The sequence below is a fragment of the Thunnus thynnus genome, chromosome 5, assembly GCF_963924715.1.
Source record: "Thunnus thynnus chromosome 5, fThuThy2.1, whole genome shotgun sequence".
In the NCBI taxonomy this organism is placed as follows: Eukaryota; Metazoa; Chordata; class Actinopteri; order Scombriformes; family Scombridae; genus Thunnus; species Thunnus thynnus.
In genome coordinates, this window is record NC_089521.1 from 29,491,587 (window position 1) to 29,513,715 (window position 22,129).

The following is a 22,129-nucleotide window of genomic DNA, read 5'->3' on the forward strand; positions in this document are numbered from 1 at the left end:
AACTATACTGAAATTTGTCAAAATATTATTTCCAGTGCTGAGAGAAATTGCTTAGACACCACTTTTTCTAAAATTTTTGAAATAAAAGGCAACTTGGAAATTGGTTGATAGTTTTGAGAGAGGGAGGGATCCAGCCCATTTTTTTTAAACAGTGGGTTCTCACATGCTGTTTTAAAATAATCAGGGACACAAACAAGGAACTGTTAAAAACAGAAAGCAAACAGGAACTGACAGATTCCATTACTTTTAGTAAAAACTTTGTTGGTATTACATCAAGAGGGCTTGAAGACACTTATGATACTGTTTCTAAAAGTTCAGACAAGGTAATGGGATACAACTGGTTCAAACTATCTTGTTGTGGGTGAGGGACATCACAGTCATTAAATTTATGATTTCCTTTTTAACAGGAACAACAAATACTACTCAGTGCTTACAGTACATCACTTGCATGGAATCAATTTTACCCTAAGCATAAAGGGCCTGGGAATATCAATGTTTGCATATTTGTTCCTTCCACAGTTTGTCTTCATACGATGAAAGCACATGGCATTTACAGATAGACAGCAAATAGCACAGGGGATTAAACCTACGACCTTTGTTGTGAGATGACATGCTTGATCAGAAGACAAAGCCCTTTTGATCACCCATAATTTCTTAAACTGTCTGAGAAAAAACCCCTGAGACATCTTTGCTGTTGGATATATGATCATAATCCCCAAAAGTATGAGATTTTCAGTGAGAGATGAAGATAAAGACACAACATCAGCCAAACATAAACTTCAAAGCTTGTATTTAAAGTAAAGAATTTAGAAATGTCAAAACATGTGGACACATATACTTATGCACACATATTAAAGGATGGGTTTAAAAAATTTTTAAATCTGTCTTAAAACAATAGTCAGGTGCCCAAATAAACATTTAAACAAGTTTTCTTACTGTGATCATTTCTCCTGTTAATACTGACCATCAGAAGATCCTTACATAATGCACTTACAGTGTAAGTGATGGGGGCCAAAATTCACAAGCCTCCCTCTGTGCAAAATTGTATTTAAAAGTTTATCTAAAGTCAATATGAAGCTTCAGACCTCCAAATTAGTCAAATCAAGTAGATATCTTTCAACATTATCATCTTTAAATCCCTCTTTTTGTTACTATACTATTCAAGCATGTTGTTTTTTTGTACCTCTACGCTGGTGACATGTTTTCAGGTCCCATTCACATGAATAGAATATCTCAGGAATGCCTTGAGGGAATTTCTTTAAATTTTGCACAAAAGTCCAGTTGGACTCAAGGATGAACTAATTACATTTTATTGGTCAAAGTTCAAAAGTCAAGGTCACTGTGACCTCACATCTGTCCCATTCTCTTGTGAATGTGATATCTCAGGAACGATTTAAGGGAATTTCTTCAAATTTGGCACAAACGTCCACTTGGACTCAAGGATGAACTGATTAGATTTTGGTGATCAAAGATCAAGGTCACTGTGACCTAATGTCCATCCCATTCTCATGAACATGATATCTCAGGAATTCCTGGAGGGAATTTCATTATATCTGGCATAAAATGTCCACTTGGACTCAAGGATGAACTGATTAGAATTTGGTCAAGGTCACTGTGACCTCACAAAACACGTTTTTGGCCATAACTCAAGAATGCATACGCTAATTATGACAAAATTTCACACAAATGTATAATAGAATAAAATGATGAAGTGAAGACATTTTATTCATAAAAGGTCAAAGGTCAACTTCACTGTGACATCATAATGTTCTGCAAAAAACCTTTTCTGGCCATTATTCAACGCCATAACTCAGCAACATCCATATATGTTCAAGTTCAAGTGCAATACATTAAACCCAGTGGTCCTTAGGGCTGGCTTTTTGTTAGTAGCTTCTAAACAGGTGTAGAAAGTATTTAGTGTGTCTGGCAGGGAGCTATCATCATCTGCGCACTCATCAGGGCTATTCCACTTGTAGTTAGAAATTGTTTGAATTCCCTGCTGAAAGTGTTCTTGTATTCTTGTATTTACTCAACAGACATACAAATTCTTATTAATCCAAAAGCCTGTTTTCATATAGAAAAGGCTTTGCAATTATTGTTAGCTCACAACATGCTATCACATATCCACAGCATTCACTACCAACAACAAGTAGACTACAGGAGTGAAAGGAGACAAATGAGTAGACATAGCCTACGGTATCTTAGAATATATCAACTTAATACAATCCACTCTTGATTTAAAAATAGTTAATAGTAATAAGGCAGTTTATTCATGAACACTTACTGTAACACTTTAATTTTCTAAAATTAAAAGTGTAATAAAAACAAAAACAGGATTTTTAAGCCTCTTTCCCCATTTATTTGAATACAAATACAAATACAAATAATTTTGCTGCCTCAACAAATACAAATACAAATACTGGGCTCTCTGCACATCCCTACTAACCACACTTGGTTCTTGGTCCTCTTCCAAAAGAAATAGGGTGCAGCTCATCTGAGAGTGAGAGTGAAATTGCACCCACTATGGAAAATGATTCCAATTACATGGCAGGATGCTGATATCTAATAGACATCGGCTCCTTGTTCTTAAGGAGATGAACATAAAAGAATGAGAGAATAAATTAGTCTGGGGTGACATTTATATTTTTTGGTACTATCATTGTGATTGATATTTCTGTTTATACACTCTCTCAATTTACTTTTATTCCTCACCACTTATATTAACTTTATGAGCTTAAAATGATAATAACGTAATTACTACAATTTGTCTGTGTAACCCTCTGAAAGGAAGATGAATGATTTCACTGGGTGTCAGTAGAGGTGTGCTCACCTATAAAGGATGGAGGAATTCAGGGGTCCGTTTCACAAAGCAGGTTTAGTGAAAACTCAGGGTCTGTTAACCCTGAAATGAGGGAAACTCTGAGTTTTCCGTTTCAAAAAGGGAGGTAACTCAAACCAGAGAAAGAGGGATAACTCTAGCCTGTTTCACAGAGAGGGGTAACTTAAGCTCTTGGTCAGTTACCGTCGGGACCAGGTTTTTCTCGATGAACCTCGAGTTTCTCTCAGTCTCCGCCCTCTTTCAGAGCCACACACTCCATTTGATTTCCTCATTCATTCAGTCAGCAGGCGAGTTTTGGCGTAGCCTAGTTCTGCCGTCTGTCATTTAAAAAAATCATTAAAAAAAATCAGAGTCAGTATATTAGAAGTCCATTAGGCACAGTAGGTGGCGACTTTTTCACTAACATGGCATGTCCTTTTGATAACGATCCCGTGGATGAAGGTGCAGCATTACTGCGCAGAGAATTAAATATTCGTTGAGAGATGGTTATCAGTCCGCGCATAGATGTTCTAGCATTTCCAGACAATTAGCCTATCTTTTTGAGCGGTACCGTTTCACGTCACAGTCCATCATCTACATACAAAACCTAATCCGTCCTTACATTTGCAACATTACTAATCGTAATCAATTCTCTCACATCCCAGCAGATATTGTGTGTTGCGCTGCGTTTCTTTGCAAACGGAAGTTTTTTGTACAATGTCGGAGCCAGCCACTGGCCTTCCTAAATTCTGGCTTAGGGCCAGCTCCTCTGCCTCCGTTAGAGGTGGCGGTGCTGGACCACCACCCGTTTTACGGACATCTGCCTTCTTTCTGTTGGCTGAGTAGAAGTCTGTGTTAATTTAAATAGGATTAATTATTTAACAGAACATGATGTAGATGAGAAGACATTTATGTGTGTGAAACCAGCATTATGTTGGGGATAAAACAACTGCACAGTCAAACAGCCACTTAATATTTACTTTACAATGTAAAAAATGATCAAAATGAGGTACCCCCATGAGATTGTGCCGAGGTCTCACCTGTTTGAACAATGTTTTTATATTTTATCCTAAACTGCTGCCAAGTGCGCTTCTCCCTCGCGGGATTGGACCTAAATAAAATAAATTAATAGGCGACCAATCAAGCAGTTTTCCTCTGTAATATTATTGTGATTGCAAAGGACTACATTTAAACTTAGGCCTACGCATTGACCCGAGCAGCGATGTTCTCCCACGCCGTCTCCCTCTCTTTTGCAGCTGCAGCGGTGTTGCACTTCTTTTTGAAAACATGTTCAAACTCGCCGTATTATCGCATTAAGATTTCTAATTCTGGTGGGGCGAAAAACGCAGCCCTTCTCTTCCCTGTTGCCATGGTGACTCGTTGAATCGGGGCTCCATTGATGCTGGCTTTTTATAGTTGTGGTGCACGCGCTTAACTCCAGGTGAAACTACTCCGAGTTGAATAAACTGACTCAAATCAGCTGTTCTGGAACCGGAAACTCAGAGTTTCTTATCTCAGAGTAGATCAACTCAGAGTTCAGGATTAGACTCAGAGTTTGTTGAACCTGCTTTGTGAAACGGACCCCAGGTAGACAGGGATAAACATTATGGTTGTTGTAAGAAATCAAACAATGCCACTACTTCATCTCCAAACTTAATTTCCATATAAGTGCTTTAGCACACCAATCAAGAATTGCAGTCTTATTCTACACCGTAATTAGCACTTTTCCTGCAATGTGAGTTTTGTGGTATCTACAATCCCTATTTAGTTGAAAATTCAAAGCCATGTTTGTTCTTTTTCTGTCAGTGTTTCCATTTTGTTCAGATTTTATGTGGATTTTTGGAAAAGGAGATTAAAATCAAATTAAGTCTCAGATATTTAGAAGTGATTGAAAATCCCTTTCATTCTTGAAAGAGTCCCTTAAATGTTTAAGATTAAAGGATTAACAAGATGAACAACAACAACAACAACAACAACAACAACAACATAGGATTAACAGCCCTCTTCCTTTAGTTAATTTAACTGCTTAACGTATATTGTATGACTTGATGGTTCAGACACACTCATAGAAAACATGTAAATGCAATTACAAACCTGTGGAAAAGTAAATAAGTAAGAAACCAGAGTAGTACATACATATTTTTAAAATAAAAAGGATCAAATGACTCAAATCAATGTGTAATGTGAAATGGGTTGCTCATAGTGACACAGCCACAGAGAATTATCACCCACCCAACGCTTCAGTTCCGCTCAGCTATGAAGTTTTACAGCATTTTTCCGCTCTGTGTTTTGGTTTTCCACTGTGTAACTTTCCTATTTTGGTTCACACTCATCGCTCTTATAGCATCGTTTTCGGCTGCAGCAGGCAGAGCTTACATTGGGTCTGTATCAGCTGGATGTTTAAACAGGCAAGTGAATGCTAACATGTTCGTCATAACGACTTAAACTTGTTCATAGCTTGTTCCCGCAGCCCTCAAGTGGTGTAAAAATATTATTTCAGGTATTATTTCAGGTGTTACAAAAAAAGGAGCTAATCCAACATCTCAAGTTAAAATAATTGTGAGAAATATGACGGAAGTCTTTATTAAGTGTAGAATTTATTTAACAACAACCCTTTATTGTCACAGTTTAGGACAGATTCAAAATTATAGTACAAAAATTAGTAAAATTACATATATATTCTTAAATGTAAAAGCATCATATTTAACAAATTTACCTTTATACAGTGACAAAAGACAAAATGAAATGTATAAAGCAGTAACCGTAACAACGTTAATTAAAATTTTAAAAAGTTATTTTAAAGACATCACATAATTACATTAATTATGTGTTTTATGTAAGTTACTGTTATTGATGAGGTAGTAATGATCCTACTGAAAACATTTGAGTTACAGCACATTCATAACACCTGAACAGTGGCTTCAGAGCAACAAATATTGACTCAGTCTTTACTCCAATGTCATGTCCAAAAAGGATGGGTGGTGGTACTGTACATACTGAAAATCTCAAAAAGATTTGCACACATCCAAGATATATTTAAGAAATACCCTTTCCAAAAGAATCACAAAATGTTTCACTGTCTGAATCTATATTCTTTTCAATAATTTAGTATCTAATTCATGTGTTTTCAAGTTCTTTCTGAGGATTGATGATTCCTCCTAATTGTATCATGCTGCTCTTTGCTTGTTCAGGCACTACAAATGTTTTATTAACCTATATAAGGACAAAAGAACTTAACTTGGAGTGCTAAAGAAGATAAGGTTAGGATTATATAATATTTATGTAATAGAACATCATTCACTGTGGATTCTTATGTTTTTTTTCCCTCAGAGTCATATGTTACTCATAATAAAGAGGGCCAGGCTGGTCCCACATCAGTACCTTTATGTCTGCAGTGGGCAGTACAGTCTGAATGATGGTTTCAGAAGGTTAAAGCCAGTGCTGGCAACCCCAGGCTGCATAAAGATGTCATGTAGACTACCCTATAAAGGTAAACAATAGCTAGTTATATTTCCATTAAATATCTCAAGTTTTAGAGTTTCATTTTTTTAGTAGCCAATCAACAAACTTGCATATTTTTGGACTGTGGGGGGATCACATCACAGTGAGGGTTTTATAACAAAAAGAATGTAGAAGCAATTAAACAACATAATCTCATGTAAATTTTTGTGCCAATAATGTTTTAGTGAGTTTAGACAAATTATATAGTTTCTGTTTCTTATTTTCATGTTTTTTACTACTGTTTGGCTTTATAGGGCTAATAGGCCAGCATCAATGCTACCGGGTAAGTTAACATTTCATTACTTGAATGACCCCTAGTGGTTGGTCTTATAAGAAGGGAGGAAGGGCAGGTACTGGAAACATCTAAACCGTTTCAAAACACCGTTGCAGAAAGGGATGTCATAGCACGACTGGTCACACATGTTTTTGCTTTCTTCTTGCACCTTGTCTTGCCAGTTCTTGATGCCTCTCTCTTTGTCAGTGCCTAAAAAAGAAAAGACAAGGTTAGCTGAGAGTGATGTTAGGGCTCGTTTTGTTGTTTATTGTTATTAACAGTAAGTGTTTTGTCAAACCTGGAATGGTGTTGTCCAGGATAAACCCAAAGAACCCTCCAATGAACATGTGTGTGGTGAAGAGCACTACAATCACTTGGTCCAGTTCTTTTATTCCTTCAAACACAAGAGAGAATAAACAAATGTCATTTGTTACCCTTCAGTTGCTTGTGAAATAACAATGTGACAACTACAATCTTGAAGGGAGATTCTCTTTGCTCTTGTCTCCTCCACACCGAGGTGAGAGATCAGGTCAGCTTCCTCAAACCAAAACCAACAGCATCTGGGGACTGACAGTAAATCCTGTAGGACAGGATAACAGGCAGTCCACACACGGTCCAGCTCCTAACCGTCTGTTGGATGGATCTCATACCTGCTTTCTTGCCCAGATGACCCACATCTATGTGTGATGAACTCTTTGAGCCATATACATTAAATTTCAACTCTATCCACATGTCCAAAAACTAAATTGTCAATATCACAGGCACAGAACTTTTTGTATAACTTCAGTGAACAAAAAATACGATTTAGTGCAAATACAATTTTTTCAACCAGTCTTAAAGGAGGTTAAGAAAATCACTTTTTACCAAAATTGCAAAAAATATATATATATTCCCATTTATGGCTAGTCTTATCTAGCATATAGATAGTTTTGGTTTCATATGCTTTTGATATTTCTCTCTGTGATTTCTGCTGCCACACCAAGGCAATGGAAGTGAATGCAATTTTGTTTATGGTGCTCTTGTTAACCCTTATTTAAGGTTAAAGTCCTCCTCTGCTAAAACTTTTGGTTTTGTTGAGTCAGTGTGTACATATGCAAAGACAATGTTGAACTCTGTAGTTTTCTCTGGGCCCCTGCTAAATATGACCAGTGATGACATGTATAGCCTCATGTTATCATCACAACCGCTGGCTGTTGAGGTGGTGTCCAGCAAATGATGTGGGCTTTACAGATAATTGGCAGACTTTCTGAGGAAGACCTGGTCTGACTAGGAGAGAATAAGTGGGATGTATGCCATCTTTCTTGAGCTGTTCTCATATCTAGAAACATGGCTGAGTTTATTAGTAGACCAAAACCATGACAACCCAGAGTTGAGACCAAGAGGCAGAGCTGCAGTCCTACACACTTATCTGTGCTTCCATTAGAGCAGTTACCCACCCAAAACCACATAGAAACCGTGTCTGTCCCCCAACCACTTAAATCAATTAAATCTAAAGGAAACAGAAGAGGAGTTATACATAAAAATCTAATAAAAATTAACACCACCACTGCAATAGTACAACAAAATAGGAGAATTAAATATGAACTCAAACATTAGTTCTCTGTCATCTAAAGCTGTATTAGTAAACCATCTAATATAAGATTATTATATTGACTCAGTCAATATGAGTCAATATTTTGTCTTGCTGAAACTTTGCTGTGTCATGAAGAATATGTTAGCCTAAATGAATCCACTTCCTGTTAATACTCACATTTCTGGAGCCACCAGCCAAGTAGGTGGACTTGCAGCCATTTTCAACTCAAGCCTAATAATCAACCCTAGACCTAAACTTAATTATACTTTATTTGAAAGCTTTGTTCTTACTTTGTTCTTAGTCTTTCACACTCAACCTGGAAAACATTACAGCCAGGTCTATCTCTTATACTGTACCGTCCTCCTGGCCTGTACTCTGAGTTTTCATGAAACTTAGTCCTTAATACAGATAAAGTAATTATAATAAGTGACTTTAATATTCATGTGGAGGGTGATAGCCTGAGCACTATGTTTATGTAATTATTGGACTCAAACGGCTTCTCTCAGAGTTTAAATAAACCCACTCACTGTTTTACCAGCACCCTTGACCTGGTTCTGACTCATGGCATTGAAATTGAACATTTAATAGTCTTTCCACATAATCCTATTTTACCAGACCATTACTTAATAACTTGAATTCCTATTACTGGACTACACGCCATTAGACAAAAATGTCCTCAGTAGATGTCTATCTGGTAGTGCTGTAGCTAAATTTAAGGAAGCGATTCCATCAGAATTTAATTCAATGTCATGTCTCAATACAACAGAGGACTCTTATGCTAACTTTAGTCCCACCTAAATTGATCTTGTTGATATTGCCTCATGCTTATGGCGAATGACACTCCATTTCCCCTTTAAAAAAGAAGATGATAAAACAAAAGAGGTTAGCTCCATGGTATAACTCCCAAACCCGCAAATTAAAGCAAACATCGTAAAAACTTGAAAGGATATACGTTCTGCAAAACTGGAAGAATCTCGCTTAGTCTGGCAAGATAGTCTTAAAATATACAGGAAGGCCCTCTGTAATGCCAGAGCTGTCTATTACTCATCATTAATAGAGAAAACAGCCCTAGGTTCCTCTTCAGAACTTTGGCCAGGCTGACAAAGAGCTATAAATCTGTTAATCCATGTATTCATATAGCTCTCAGTAGTAGCGACTTCTTGAGCTTCTTTGATGATAAATTTCTAACTATTAGAGACAAAATTCATTACCTCCTGCCCTCAACCAGCACTGATTTATACTCAGACACAGGAACCTTAGAAACTTTAAAATCTGATGTGTATATATATATATATATATATATATATATATATATATATATATATATATATATATATCATATATATATAGACTTTTAATCTTTAATGCTGTTGAAATTTTAACTTTAAGACTGTTAACATGTCACTTTAATAAGTACGCTAAGGGCATGTGCGAAAATATTTAGTTGTTACTTAGAGTTATGCTGTAACTTACCTCTATGGTGCAACTGCTTTCTGATCTGTGCAGCTCTTTGGTAATTTACTCTTACCCTTTGGTAATTTTGATATCTTGACAACACCGTAGTACAGATTCACTGTAAACAGTAAGCTTTACGGTATATTCAGTGAGTGATAATGGTGGTGGGGTGGCGTGTGTGTGTGCTACCCAAGATCCTTGAGAAAGCAGTTGCCAATAAGTTGTGTGACTTTCTACATAATTATAGTTTATTTGCTGACTTTCAGTCAGGAGTGCATCATGGCACAGACACAGCACTTGTGAAAGTTACAAATGACCTCCTTTGCAGCGGACAAAGGACTTCTCCCTTGTCCCTTGTACTTGTCTTGTTAGATCTTAATGCTGCATCTGACACCACTGACCATCACATCCTATTACAGAGACTGGAACATTTAATTGGCATTAAAGGAACTGCATTAAGCTGGTTTAAGTCCTATTTATCAGATCGATTTCAATTTGTACACGTTATCCTCCATGCACGCAAAAATTAGACACGGAGGTCCACAAGGTTCTGTGCTTGGACCAATACTATTCACTTTATATATGCTACCTCCAGGTAATATTATTAGGAAACACTCCATACATTTTCATTGTTATGCAGATGATACCCAGTTACATTTATCAATGAAGCGAGATGAAATCAATCAGTTAACTAAATTCCAAGCATGCCTTAAGGACATAAAGACCTGGATGACCTGAAATTTTCTGCTACTAAACTTATCTAAGACAAAACTGAAGTTATCATGCTTTGCCCTAAACACCTCAGAAATACATTATCTAATGACATAGCTACTCTAGATGGCATTGCCCTGGCCTCCAGCACCACCTTAAGGAATCTGGGAGTTTTCTTTGATCAGGATATGTCCTTTAACTCCCACATAATACAAATTTCAAGCACTGCCTTTTTTCACATACATAACATTGCAAAAATCAGGCACATCCTGTCTCAAAAAGATGCAGAAAAACTAGTCCACACATTTGTTACTTCTAGGCTGGATTATTGCAATTCCTTATGATCAGGCTGCCCCACCAAGTCTGTAAAGACCCTAAAGAACCATCTTCCAGTTTGGGTCCGGGAGGCAGACACCCTGTTTACGTTTAAGAATTAAAACTTTCCTTATTGATAATACTTATAGTTAGGTTCGGCCCAGGCTTGCCTTAGACCAGCCCCTAGTTATGCTGCTATAGGCCTAGACTGCAGGGGGGCTTCTGATGATGCATTGAGCTCCTCTCTCCTTCTTTACCTCTGTCCACATTCATGCCCCTTTAATGCATTTTACAAACTCGGCATCTTCCCTGGAATTTTGTGCTTTCTCATCTTGCAGGTGACCTTCGGTTGCAGACAACCTGCTGCCTGTGGCTATGGACTGCCTGCTGTCCCCTTGGTCCAGCTTGACGTCTATTGGTACTACTATTATTATTAGTCGTATTTGCCCACTGCTACCACTATTATTATCAGTCATATTACTATTATTATTGTTGTTGTTATTGTTATAATTAAATCTATGTTATTCCTAGGGCACATAGGCTGGGTGTTGCTCACACCATTAATATATTACTTATAGAAAAAAATTCAGCAGTGTTGTATCTTTCCAGAAACAGTATCTCATTTATTCTTGATAATCCACAAACCTCAGTGTGAACAGTCTTCTTTGGAACAGAATTTTTAAAATATAATTTTTAATTTCTTTAAGCAATACAAACTAAATTCAATTCACCTACATTGTATTGGTGTAGGCCATAATCTCAGTTCTGACCAAGTAAAATTAAAACTATCTATGTGCCTGGATACCTCTAGGGTTAGGGGGGAAAATATTTGATTCTTTAACTTAATTACTGTGTATATGCTGGAATTTCGTCTTTAACATAAGTATTTACAACACTTTGAATTGACGTGAAAGATCAGAAATGGATAAGAGTGATATACAAAGAGCAAATTTTGGTTGTGGTTTGCATTGAGCTCTCCTAAAGGCCACATGGCAGGCCTGGCAGAGTTAAGGAGACGGAATAATGGAAAGCAATAAGCTAGCAGAGTTCTGTAAAGTCTGCAGGTCCATAGATGTCCAGATATTTGGACTCAGGAAGGTTGCTTGGTGGCTGAGGGGCAGTCTCTGTAATCACTAGACCACTGTGGCACTCCAATTTCCTGAATCAGAGTTGGCCTTTCATGTGGCATGTGCTACCACCAGCATATGAGTGTAATACAGAGCGCCATTGAATATGTGAATGCCTGCATGTCCAATGCCCTGCTCTCATAATGCCCTTCTGGCAATAAACTGCTTAATGAAGTTGTATCGAATTGAATCAAGAATTGCAAACAGCGTTGACGTAGTTTGACTCTGAACACACTCTTGTTCAAAGAACATACACAGACACACACAGACACACACACACACACACACACACACATCTTCTGCCCAAAGAGGCAGCAGTCAAAAGTTCAAGGCACCCGTTGAATTGGTTTTGAGTCCCATAGCATGTACATCTAAAGATGTCTGGGTGGGCAGCAGTTTGTTTACAAAGAGCACTGTCAGGCCTCCTCTTGTGAGGAGCTATCAGCTGAGTGTTGAGGCTGAGGAAAGACTGTGGAGCAAGAGTGCTATCTGAGCCGGGCAGATTACAGCCAGTGACATGGATGCTAGCCAAGAGGATTGGGAGGTAAGCAGCCTAGACCTGAGAAAACCAGACAAGCCCTCATGCCCAGTGTTAAACTCTGGATTAGAACTTTCCTGGGAGACACTCGCATCACATGACTCATGGGATCAAGGTCTTATGTCTGCAGAGAAGAGCTGTTTAATCTTGAGGATTGCTCTTTTGATGGCACTTCATAGGAGGTGGTCACAAAGACCATCCAATGCCAATAAATTGGTCATCAAAAGCAGGGAATCATCAGCTAATAGCTTGTGATTGATCTCTGATTGGTTCTAAAATCTGTGATTGATCAAACAGGCTCCACATGTTCCAATTTCATCTGGTGGATTTATGTTTCATGGCTGGATTAATGTAATTGGGTTCTCACTGTTGCATGTATGGTTGTATGTGTATGTGTGTGTGTGTGTTTATTATGTTTATTCAATGTATTGTCGATGTAAAGTGTAGAATTGCCTCTCTTGCAAAACAATATTTCAGTTTATTTGTTAACATTTTCACCCTTTTTCTCCGCAATTTATGCTGTTCTCTATTGGTTTCCCTCCTCCTAGCTGGCCAATCAGTAGTGACGTTAATAAAGTGACAAAGACATAATCCACTATCTTTTCACCCACAACCACTGCCATTTGTGTTAACTGGAATACACAACCAACCCAGAGGTTCCTCTAAACCCAGATTAAACTTGGATTAAGCCCTGGGTGGTGATGTGCAAGAGCTTTGCCCCTTGTCACCTGTGCAGCACTATATTTCACTTTGTTACAACCCTTTCCCAAGAGTGCCAGGTTGGTATTAGTTGTCAAAAATAAATAATAATAAATTATCACAACTCATGTGGTGTAGCATATGGGTTTACCACAGCAGTTCAGACAGTAGCACGTAAATTGTCAGTCAGGAAAAAACACTATTGGAAATTTGAACGTTTTACCTCATCATCCAATCTTTTCTGCACTCATTATGAATAAAACTTTTTTTTTTCCAGAGTGATGTACAAATGACAAAACGTTATTTAATTTTTATAAAAAAAATATATATTGTAAAAGCAACATTAAAAATTAGTCTAAAAATGAGTGAGCAAAACTCATTATTAAAAGCATATGACAAGTGATTCCGCTTGAGTAATTTGATTGTGTCCACACTGTTGTTTTTCAAGAATCAACATCCCTTTTTGATAATCACTGACAAACTGCACACCCCTGGTGCTGTAATTTCAATTTCCCCAGACAGCTTATGTCATGCATAATCAAGAAAAACCTGTTTGAATCACCCTCTCAATTACACTCTCAACACAACTGACAACACCTACACTATGAATCTATAAATACATGACACCCCAAGCCTTACAACACTAGTGATAGTATGCAAAAAGTCTCACCAGTGCCCCCTACAGGCTGAACTGCAGTACACCCAACTGGACCAATGTTGTTTGACCCAATTGCCTGACCAACTGAGCCACATACCAACTGACATTTCCATTCTTAAACTCCCTCATTCACCTAAAACAACCAAAAAAACATTAAAGTATACTTGGAGTTCAGAATCAGGTAAGACTATTAGAAAGGCTCTTCTGGCCATTTTAAAATCTAGGCTAAAGACTAAAGGTAACCTGTATGCCATCTGGGCCTGTGGGATTTGGGAACACCTTGGCCTTAGGAGCTTAGGCTGGCAGAACCGCTGCCATCTTTTAATGGGTAATCTGTAAGTGGAGCAGTAGGAGCACAGCCTCCCACTTACTGTCAGAGGACCATGTCGCTTTGCTGATAAGGATTTAGAGCCTGGATGTGTCATTTTCTGGAGCCATTTATTGATTCTATCTTTGCTTTATCAAGAACAGAAAACAGTCACACCCAAGATGCATCTCTCAGTAGCTTGGAACATGTTTTGCACAAAATGAAAATACACCAACACAAAAATGTGTATGTGTGACTATGTGTGTGTAAGGGCACGTACATATATTCCAAGTCAGGGTGTCTTGGTATCGACTGCATGGTACTAACAGTCTTCAGATAAAATCATACAGTGTGTGGTGTTGAAGGATAATAAGGTGCAACACGCATTGGCTGCGTTGGTGAGAATAACCAATGTACAGTAGCCAGGATATGCCAATCCAGGAAGCCAATGTGATGTGAAACTGCTGCAGTTCTGGGGCATTGACATCATGTAAAGGATGGAAAATAGGACAGTGAAGTATTCTGATGAGTTAATGTGCATCAGGACACTGCCGGTGTGTGGACTTACATAGAAAACAACATGTGTGGGTCTTTTGTGGGTGTTTAGATTGTCAGCATCATGTAGTAGGAGAAATAATAATAAAAAAATACACTGTGGAATGGGTAAAACACCATAGTGTGTGGTGAGTTAAATTGATTTAATGATCCAGGTAATCAGGTTTTGATGCAGAACCACAGCTCAGTGTCTCACTCTTATGAAGTCCAGCTCTCTCTGTAGAGTGTACAGTCTTTGTTGTCTCTCCATCCACTATCTCATCAAAATTGTGTATGTTTCCTTTGTTTCTCTTTTTCATTCAAATTGCACCATAAATTAGCAGGAAAGCAGTTCTTGATGGATGTCTGTTTGTGTTTTGGTGCAGGAACACACATGAATTTATATACTTGCAGTCTTTCAAGGAGAACTAAACATAATCTTACCTGTGCTAGTGTGTTGTCCTCTGACTGTCAAGACTAAATAAATCTGTGTACATTAGTGGAAATAGTCAATATGTGTGAGTTGTCTAGTCTTTTAGGTTTCAATAATCTTGACATTTGTACCTAGATTAAGGGAGTGAGTGTATCCATGTCAAAATTACCTGTGTCAATGATACCGGGATTGGAATGAAACCAGGTAGGTAAGACAAGGCCGCTGAACGTAGAGAAGCCAAGGATGAGGAGGTTACGGGATGAGTTAAGGTCCACATACTGGAGAGAGAAAGAAAGGGAGAGAAAGGCAGACAGAGAGAGAGATTGTGTGATACAAATTTGTTTAAATTGGTTTATTGACTCTCAGATGCAAACTATTATTTTGTTGTTCTGCCTCAGCTGGCTGCCATCTCTGTTTTTGACCCACACTAAAATGTGATTAGACAAAATCTGGAATCTAAAAAAGTTCCAGATTCCTTTTTGGTCTAGGATTCACAATTATTTGGCCATGACAAGGTAACACAGGCCAGAGCAGGGGAAATCCTGTCTATAAATGTGCTTGGACTGCATAATTAAATTCGAAAGAAGCAAGATTTTTCTTGCCCCATTACACAAAAGGACAATGATACTGTATAACTGAGAGGGGTTGACACAGTCGTTCAATAAAGAGCAGAGGTCCTGCCCTACTTCTGACTGAGCTTCTGTTCCATTAGCTTTTATCTCTTGTGTATTCTCCCATTGAGACTTTCCTTCCTTAGTCTCTCTGAAAGACTGAAATGTGATACCGGAGTTTTCTGTCCACATTTTGAGCTAAATCTGAGCACCATGTCGTTCCAACCAAGATAAAATGACAATTATTTTGTATATATGCCACTATACCATAGCTCCCATGAGGTTTTGACACCTATGACTAAGACTCGTGGGAGCTATAGCTGCTGGATGCAAACAAAATAGTCATTAGAATATGGACAGAAAGTCCCAGTATCGTGTTTCATTTTTTTACAAGACTCATTAAAGAAACCATTTCTGGGAAAATTAGATTGCCTGAGTGGGACTTTGGCTCTCTATGATAAAGTGATTACAATGTTGTAAATACATTGGAAAGATTTCAGTATTTTGAAATTATTTTTCTGGCAGACACTCCCTCTAACTCCCTGCTGCTTGGAATTTGAAGAACCACCCGCTGATTAAAGAGGCAGTTTCAGCAAAGCAGAGCAAACATTTCATCTTTGGCTTAACAGTTACGTTGTGAAACTAAAAAAACAATAAAAGCTGAGTTATTGTGTAGGATTTAGCATTGCAATATATTAGGTTTTCATCAAATGTTTCTGTCAGATTTCTGCTCTAAATAACTTCCAAGTGTTTCTGTTGTGGAAGTGTGATGCTGTGAGACTTATTTAGGAGGAGGTAAGTGTTATACATTTTGTTATATGGTTACTGCTTGCTGTCAAAGGTCAATAAACCATTTATTTCCCCTTGAAGTGATAAAACTATACAGACCCTGTTCATATATTCTCATCATATGTCTCAGGGACAACAATAACCCTAAAAGTTGATGTTTTCACCTTAACAATATAACAAATATAGGCACATTCCCAACAACAACCCTATAACATTATCTTTTAATGGTGTTAATGTCATCAAAACATATCTTGCACACCTAAATAGTCTTTGTGACAGGTGCGTTGGTGGAATGAACACATACTTAAAGGAAGAAGGGACATGGCATCATATCTTCTGAAATACACTTATTTCAGTTTTGACAATGATTCTACCTGCAGGTCTCTGGCACAAGCATGGATTTGATTTTCGCACCAAATTATGCTAATCTATTTATATCGGTCATTTGGAAAATAATTATATATTCAATCCCGCTGTGAACATGCACCATCTGAGATTTTAGAGACACCTTAGAGATTATTTGGTTCATGCCGACTTCCAGTTCCAGAGTAGTGCGGCACAGAGTCAGATCCTTTAAGTCTGTGCAATATGTGACTTTAATATTTTCATGAATATTTTTAATATTTTCAAGATGTATCATACAGATCTATATCTGATTGAAGTCAAATGATGCCTTTTGACCAACTGTAGGAGGAGTTCACTCTGAGCCATAAGGTATTGCCACTAATGAAATGTTTGTGATGATTGGTCGCTGTGAACCATGTCTTTTGTATATACATATGTTTATTCCATTTGTCGTATATACCTGAAGAAGGTCTTTGACCAAAATATTATATATATTGAAGGATCTTTATTGAGCAAGTGAAGACAGTAATGGTGATGATGTAAAATACTGTATATCTTTGTGGGTGGTTTCAATGTGCAAACAGTGCTATAGATCTGCCCTAACACTTCTGCTTTAATCACATAGAACTGTCTCATGCCAGGAAACAGGATTACAGTTGACTCAAGCTCTCTTGGTTGCCTGTTGCTTGGGCTGTTTCCAAACTACACTGCCCACAAAAGTGTATCACCGTCCACCGTCTTGCATTTATGGATGCATCATGGACTCAGTCAACCCCCAGAGGAGCAGTAACTGCCATGCTAAATACATTAAATATGCATGCAGGGAGAGTGATGCTTGGTATTTATTAGCTGACATGCAACTTGTGTAAACAGCAGAAGACTCACCCTTTTGATCTTGATTTATGTATTTGGTATTTTATTTTTTTGTGTTTTATTATATTTTGATTGTTTGCAGTCTTTTAATCTATGTATTTGGTTACTTTTTAAGCACTTTGAGCTGCATTTTAAGTTTGAGAGGTGCTATACAAATAAAGTTATTATTATAATTGATCCCCAAAGGATTCCTCTGTTTTTGCTTGTATTTCAGGTCAAAGGGTCAGTGCCAGAGCAGCACCTCTGGAGCCAGCAGAGATTCCAGTTCAAGGACCTCTTAGCAGGATAGATGTTTCGTGTTTCAGACTCTTGAACCTCAATCTTCCATGGAGGACTCACAGTCCATACAGCAGGTGCTTTGGATAAAAGTGTCCACCATACAAAATATATAAAATATGATATGTAACAATACTGAATTGTGTTTACCTGAAGGTTGGATATCCCCACTGCTGCAATCATTCCAAACATAACAAGGAACATGCCTCCAATAACCGGATCTGGGATGGTAATAAAAACTGCTCCAAACTTCCCAAAGATTCCCAGGACGATCATCAGAATTCCGGTCGTCTGGAGGACCAGTCTGCTGCCAACCTGGCATAAAATGAGCACAGGTATGTGTTATCTGGAGCATATAGGATGGATGAATCAATAATTCTTATCATACCAGCATTATTTTTACCAAGACTGAAAAGGACGCAGAAGTTTTAGTGAGGACATTATCAATCTTATACAACACAGAAAAAGAATGCTCAGGTCAACACTGCAGAACCCATAAAACATTCAGCGGTAGGATAGGCTTTTATCCGCTGTGAGAGCTGTGTTCCCCAAAGACAGGCTGTTATTTTCGACAGACTTGAGTACATCAAACTGACACGCCTTGACTCAGTACTATATAGTGTAATACTGCATGAAAATACAGATAAATACCTACAAATTCTCTCACTTCAATATTAACGTCTTAAGTAAGTGCCGAGAGAATACAGTAATGCATATTTATGCATTTCTTATTTTATTCTGGTGACCCAACCATAGTTTCTTACAGTTGTTGAACTATATTGATTCTTTTTTTTTTTTTTTCAATTTTGCCAGAATGTGAAAATGATATCTTTGAAAACAAGTACTAATTTAACAAGATGTGATGGCAGTTTGACATTTGAAGTGTTGGTCTTTCTCACTTTAGCCTCAGTGGTTATTATTCTGACATATCATAATTTCAGTACAATAAACATTGTCCTGTTTGGATAATGGCTGCCTAAAACCAAGTGGTTTAAATTCCATCAGGGTACATCTGCAATATACTGTATACTATATTTCTTTATGTATACACAATGTGTTCTTATTCACCATAACACAGAGTTACTAAAACCATGCAGATGAGTGGCTATTGTTTTAATATTACGTCAATTTCTTCCAAGTGTAATTTATCAGAATAAGGTTTAGTGTCTTGCAAAAAAGTAGTGAAACATGTATAGAGGATATATTGTACACATCTCAAGGTAACTCATAACAGTCACAGACTGAATCAAATTTATTTGCAACCCATCAGCAACTCACTAAAATAGAGCAGCAACTCAGACCACATGCTAGAAAAAAGCACTGTAAGAACTTTTTCTCCTCAGGCAACTCGTGAAATTGAAGATAAAACACTGACTCGTCCTTCTGTTATATATGACCATTTAAATGTTCTGTCTGGTCAGCAGCTCAGACAATAAGTCTAACAAACAACTGCAGTGCACAATCAATAAATCATCCAGAATTATAGGCTTCCCCTCCCATTAATTGTATCATAAAGCCATAACCAAAAAGTCAAGCAAAATCATATCTGACCCCTGTCAGTCTGCTCACTATCTCTTCTAACTTTTACTCCCTGGGAGGAGCTACAAATCCTTGTCCACAGAGACACAGTGCTTTAAGGACTATTAACTCGTGGTTGCACCTGTGTAAAATATTTGATCCCTACTTTTATTTGCCCTTCATGTAACCAGAATGGTGTCTTGAGGCATAAATCTCTTTTTCAGGGAGTCGCGGCCAAAATGGAAGCACAGTAATTTTAACCATTCACTGAGGGATGAGAAGCAGGAATAGGATGACTGTTAAAACCCATTTAAGCACACAATTAAAGCTATGCATTAAATAATGCACTTTTCCATTTCAGTTTTTTAAAAATGTAAATTTTCCTCTTATTGATTACATATGTCATTTTGATTTGTGTCTATGTGTATGGTGTTGTTGATGGTGTTGTTTTAACATTTTAAGTCTGTTTGAGCTGATGTTTTCTGTAAACATCATGATTCTGAATAAACTTGAATAATGTCAGACTCCTATTGAGAACATGAGGTACCTGGATGATGCCCACAGTTGATGGATTATATGTGGATTTTACACCATAAACATACACTTATTGTCATTACAAGAGAAATGTCCTCTAGCTGTAAAATTTCCCATAAATTTACATTATTAAATTAAATTTACATTGACATTAAATCCCCCATAAATCAACATTATTTGTGCATTCCACAAGTCATGTAGTATGCCTTCCTTTACATCCCCTTTGCACTTAGTAATATGTAACAGTCATCATGTGTTGCAATAATACATAATACAGCTGTAAATTACATGAATGGGCTTTTGCAGTGTGAGTGTGAATAAAGTCTGGCATTAACACATGTTTCTGTTAAACAGGCCTGAAAACTGAGAAAAATGAATGATAATCCATGCTACTCAGAAAAATGAGAAATAAAAGTTTACCTCTGGGTAAAATCACAGAGCTTTCTAGGTAAGATGTGACACTTGCATGCCTCTCACTAAGCCCTTGATGGGTTGAGCTTACAGAAGTCCACTTGAGTTTTCATTGCAATGTACCAGCACTAAAGACAGTAGTGGGATTCTTCTGAGGAAGTGCAGAGATGCAATTAACCATCAGAACGCTCTGCTAGATCTCAAGTGCTTCACTCTCTCAGACATGAAGTAATGCTCTGCTAGATCTCAAGTGCTTCACTGACTCAGACATGAAATGAGAAGCATTTTTCTGTCAAAGATACAGTACACTGGTTCTTTTCTCAAGAACTAAACGCAAAAAGACAGAAGCTAACACTGGCAGCTTTAGGTTTGGATATATATAAATTAAGACAAGGGTATGAGTAGTATGCAGTCCACAACCAGTTTACACTGTGCATTTTAAAATTATTATGAGTAGATTTGTATGTGATTCTTGAATCTGTTAAATACTGGACCTTTATTCATTAGTACTCTATTGTCTGCTAAAATATTAATGCAATTTCAAAGAGTGATAAAACACAAGAGGAGACTATTATTATTGTGTACCTTGGTAATGCCAAGTGCAGCAATGTTCTGGCTGTAAGAGGTAGTGCCATTTCCAGTTCCCCACAGAGCAGCCAGGATGCAGCCAATGCCCTCCACGGCAATACCTCTGTTGATGGCGTGAGTTGGAGGAGGAGGGGCACCGGACAGACGAGCACAAGCGTAGTAGTCACCAATGGATTCCATAGTAGATGCCAAGACGCCGGCCATCATACCCAACACTGAAGACACACTCACCGTAGGGATACCCCATTGACCTTCAGTATGGTACAGAATAAGCATATATTAGCTCTCACACATGTAGATACAAACAACCTTACACTAAAAGATTCTGACTGGATTTCTGCCAAAATCATACCACATTTTAAATCTTTTAGTGGTTTGTTTCAGCTTCTTGTTGCACAATAATTGAATGTTCTATATTTAGCTTTGATTAAGAGAAGTACTTGCAGACAGCTACCTGATGACCTGAAAGGGCAAGAAGTCAAGTCAAGTCAAATTTATTTATATAGCACATTTCATACAACAGGCGTAAACTCAATGTGCTTAGAAGAAGGTTCATATGTTAAAAAGCAGAGATGTATTTTTTTCTCTTGAACTATCGAGGGATTTATAGCCAGGCAACAGTACACAACATCTGCCAGAACAAAGGTCTGCATGACACCATGCTGACTTTGCTCAATGTTGTATGCAAACATTTGGACAGATCCAAATATCATGCTAAGATTTTATTTCCTAACATTTTGCAAAGTTTTAACACAGTGAACTCATCCATTTCAGCACTCACTTTGTCCCAACAGTTTTTCTGGATTATGGATTTCTTGCACGAATGACTCAACAAGGGAATGTGGGATATTGGCTCGCTGATCCTGTTGTAACTAACATTAGCCCTCTGCAAGGGTGTGCTCCTTTCCTTCTTCTGTTCTTACAACTTATCCACAACATTATCTGACAAGAAATTCATTTAAGTTTGCTGAAGCTGTATCCACAGCTATTCACACAGAATATCCACAGAGTAAATACATGGTTAACCTGTGGGGATAGTTGAATGCAAGTATTTTGGGGTGCTCATTGGCAAAAAAAAAAAAAAAAAATTGAATCAGCATGAGGACATTTTGAGCAAAAATAGTTGGCATGACCCCAGGCTTGGCCAGATGCTCAAATAAAACCAATGTACATGGGTGGGAAGCCAGTGAGGGATCACATCCTTCTTGCTGCACAAGCTATTCCTGTTATTGGCAGGTGTG

At 37.7% G+C, this 22,129-nt stretch overlaps 1 protein-coding gene across 1 annotated transcript in view; it reads right to left on the reverse strand.

Annotated features, from left to right (window-relative positions):
* Window positions 1-5,390: 5,390 nt before the first annotated feature.
* Window positions 5,391-22,129, reverse strand: part of si:dkey-106n21.1 (solute carrier family 23 member 2) — a 61,249-nt gene continuing 44,510 nt past the window's right edge. Inside the window, exons 8-12 of the mRNA XM_067590618.1 lie at window positions 20,886-21,139; window positions 17,988-18,152; window positions 15,113-15,221; window positions 6,892-6,987; window positions 5,391-6,803 (exon numbers count right to left, since the gene is read on the reverse strand). Coding sequence (XP_067446719.1) covers window positions 6,634-6,803; window positions 6,892-6,987; window positions 15,113-15,221; window positions 17,988-18,152; window positions 20,886-21,139 — 794 coding nt within the window. The 3' untranslated portion in view covers window positions 5,391-6,633. The remainder of the gene's footprint in view (window positions 6,804-6,891; window positions 6,988-15,112; window positions 15,222-17,987; window positions 18,153-20,885; window positions 21,140-22,129) is intronic.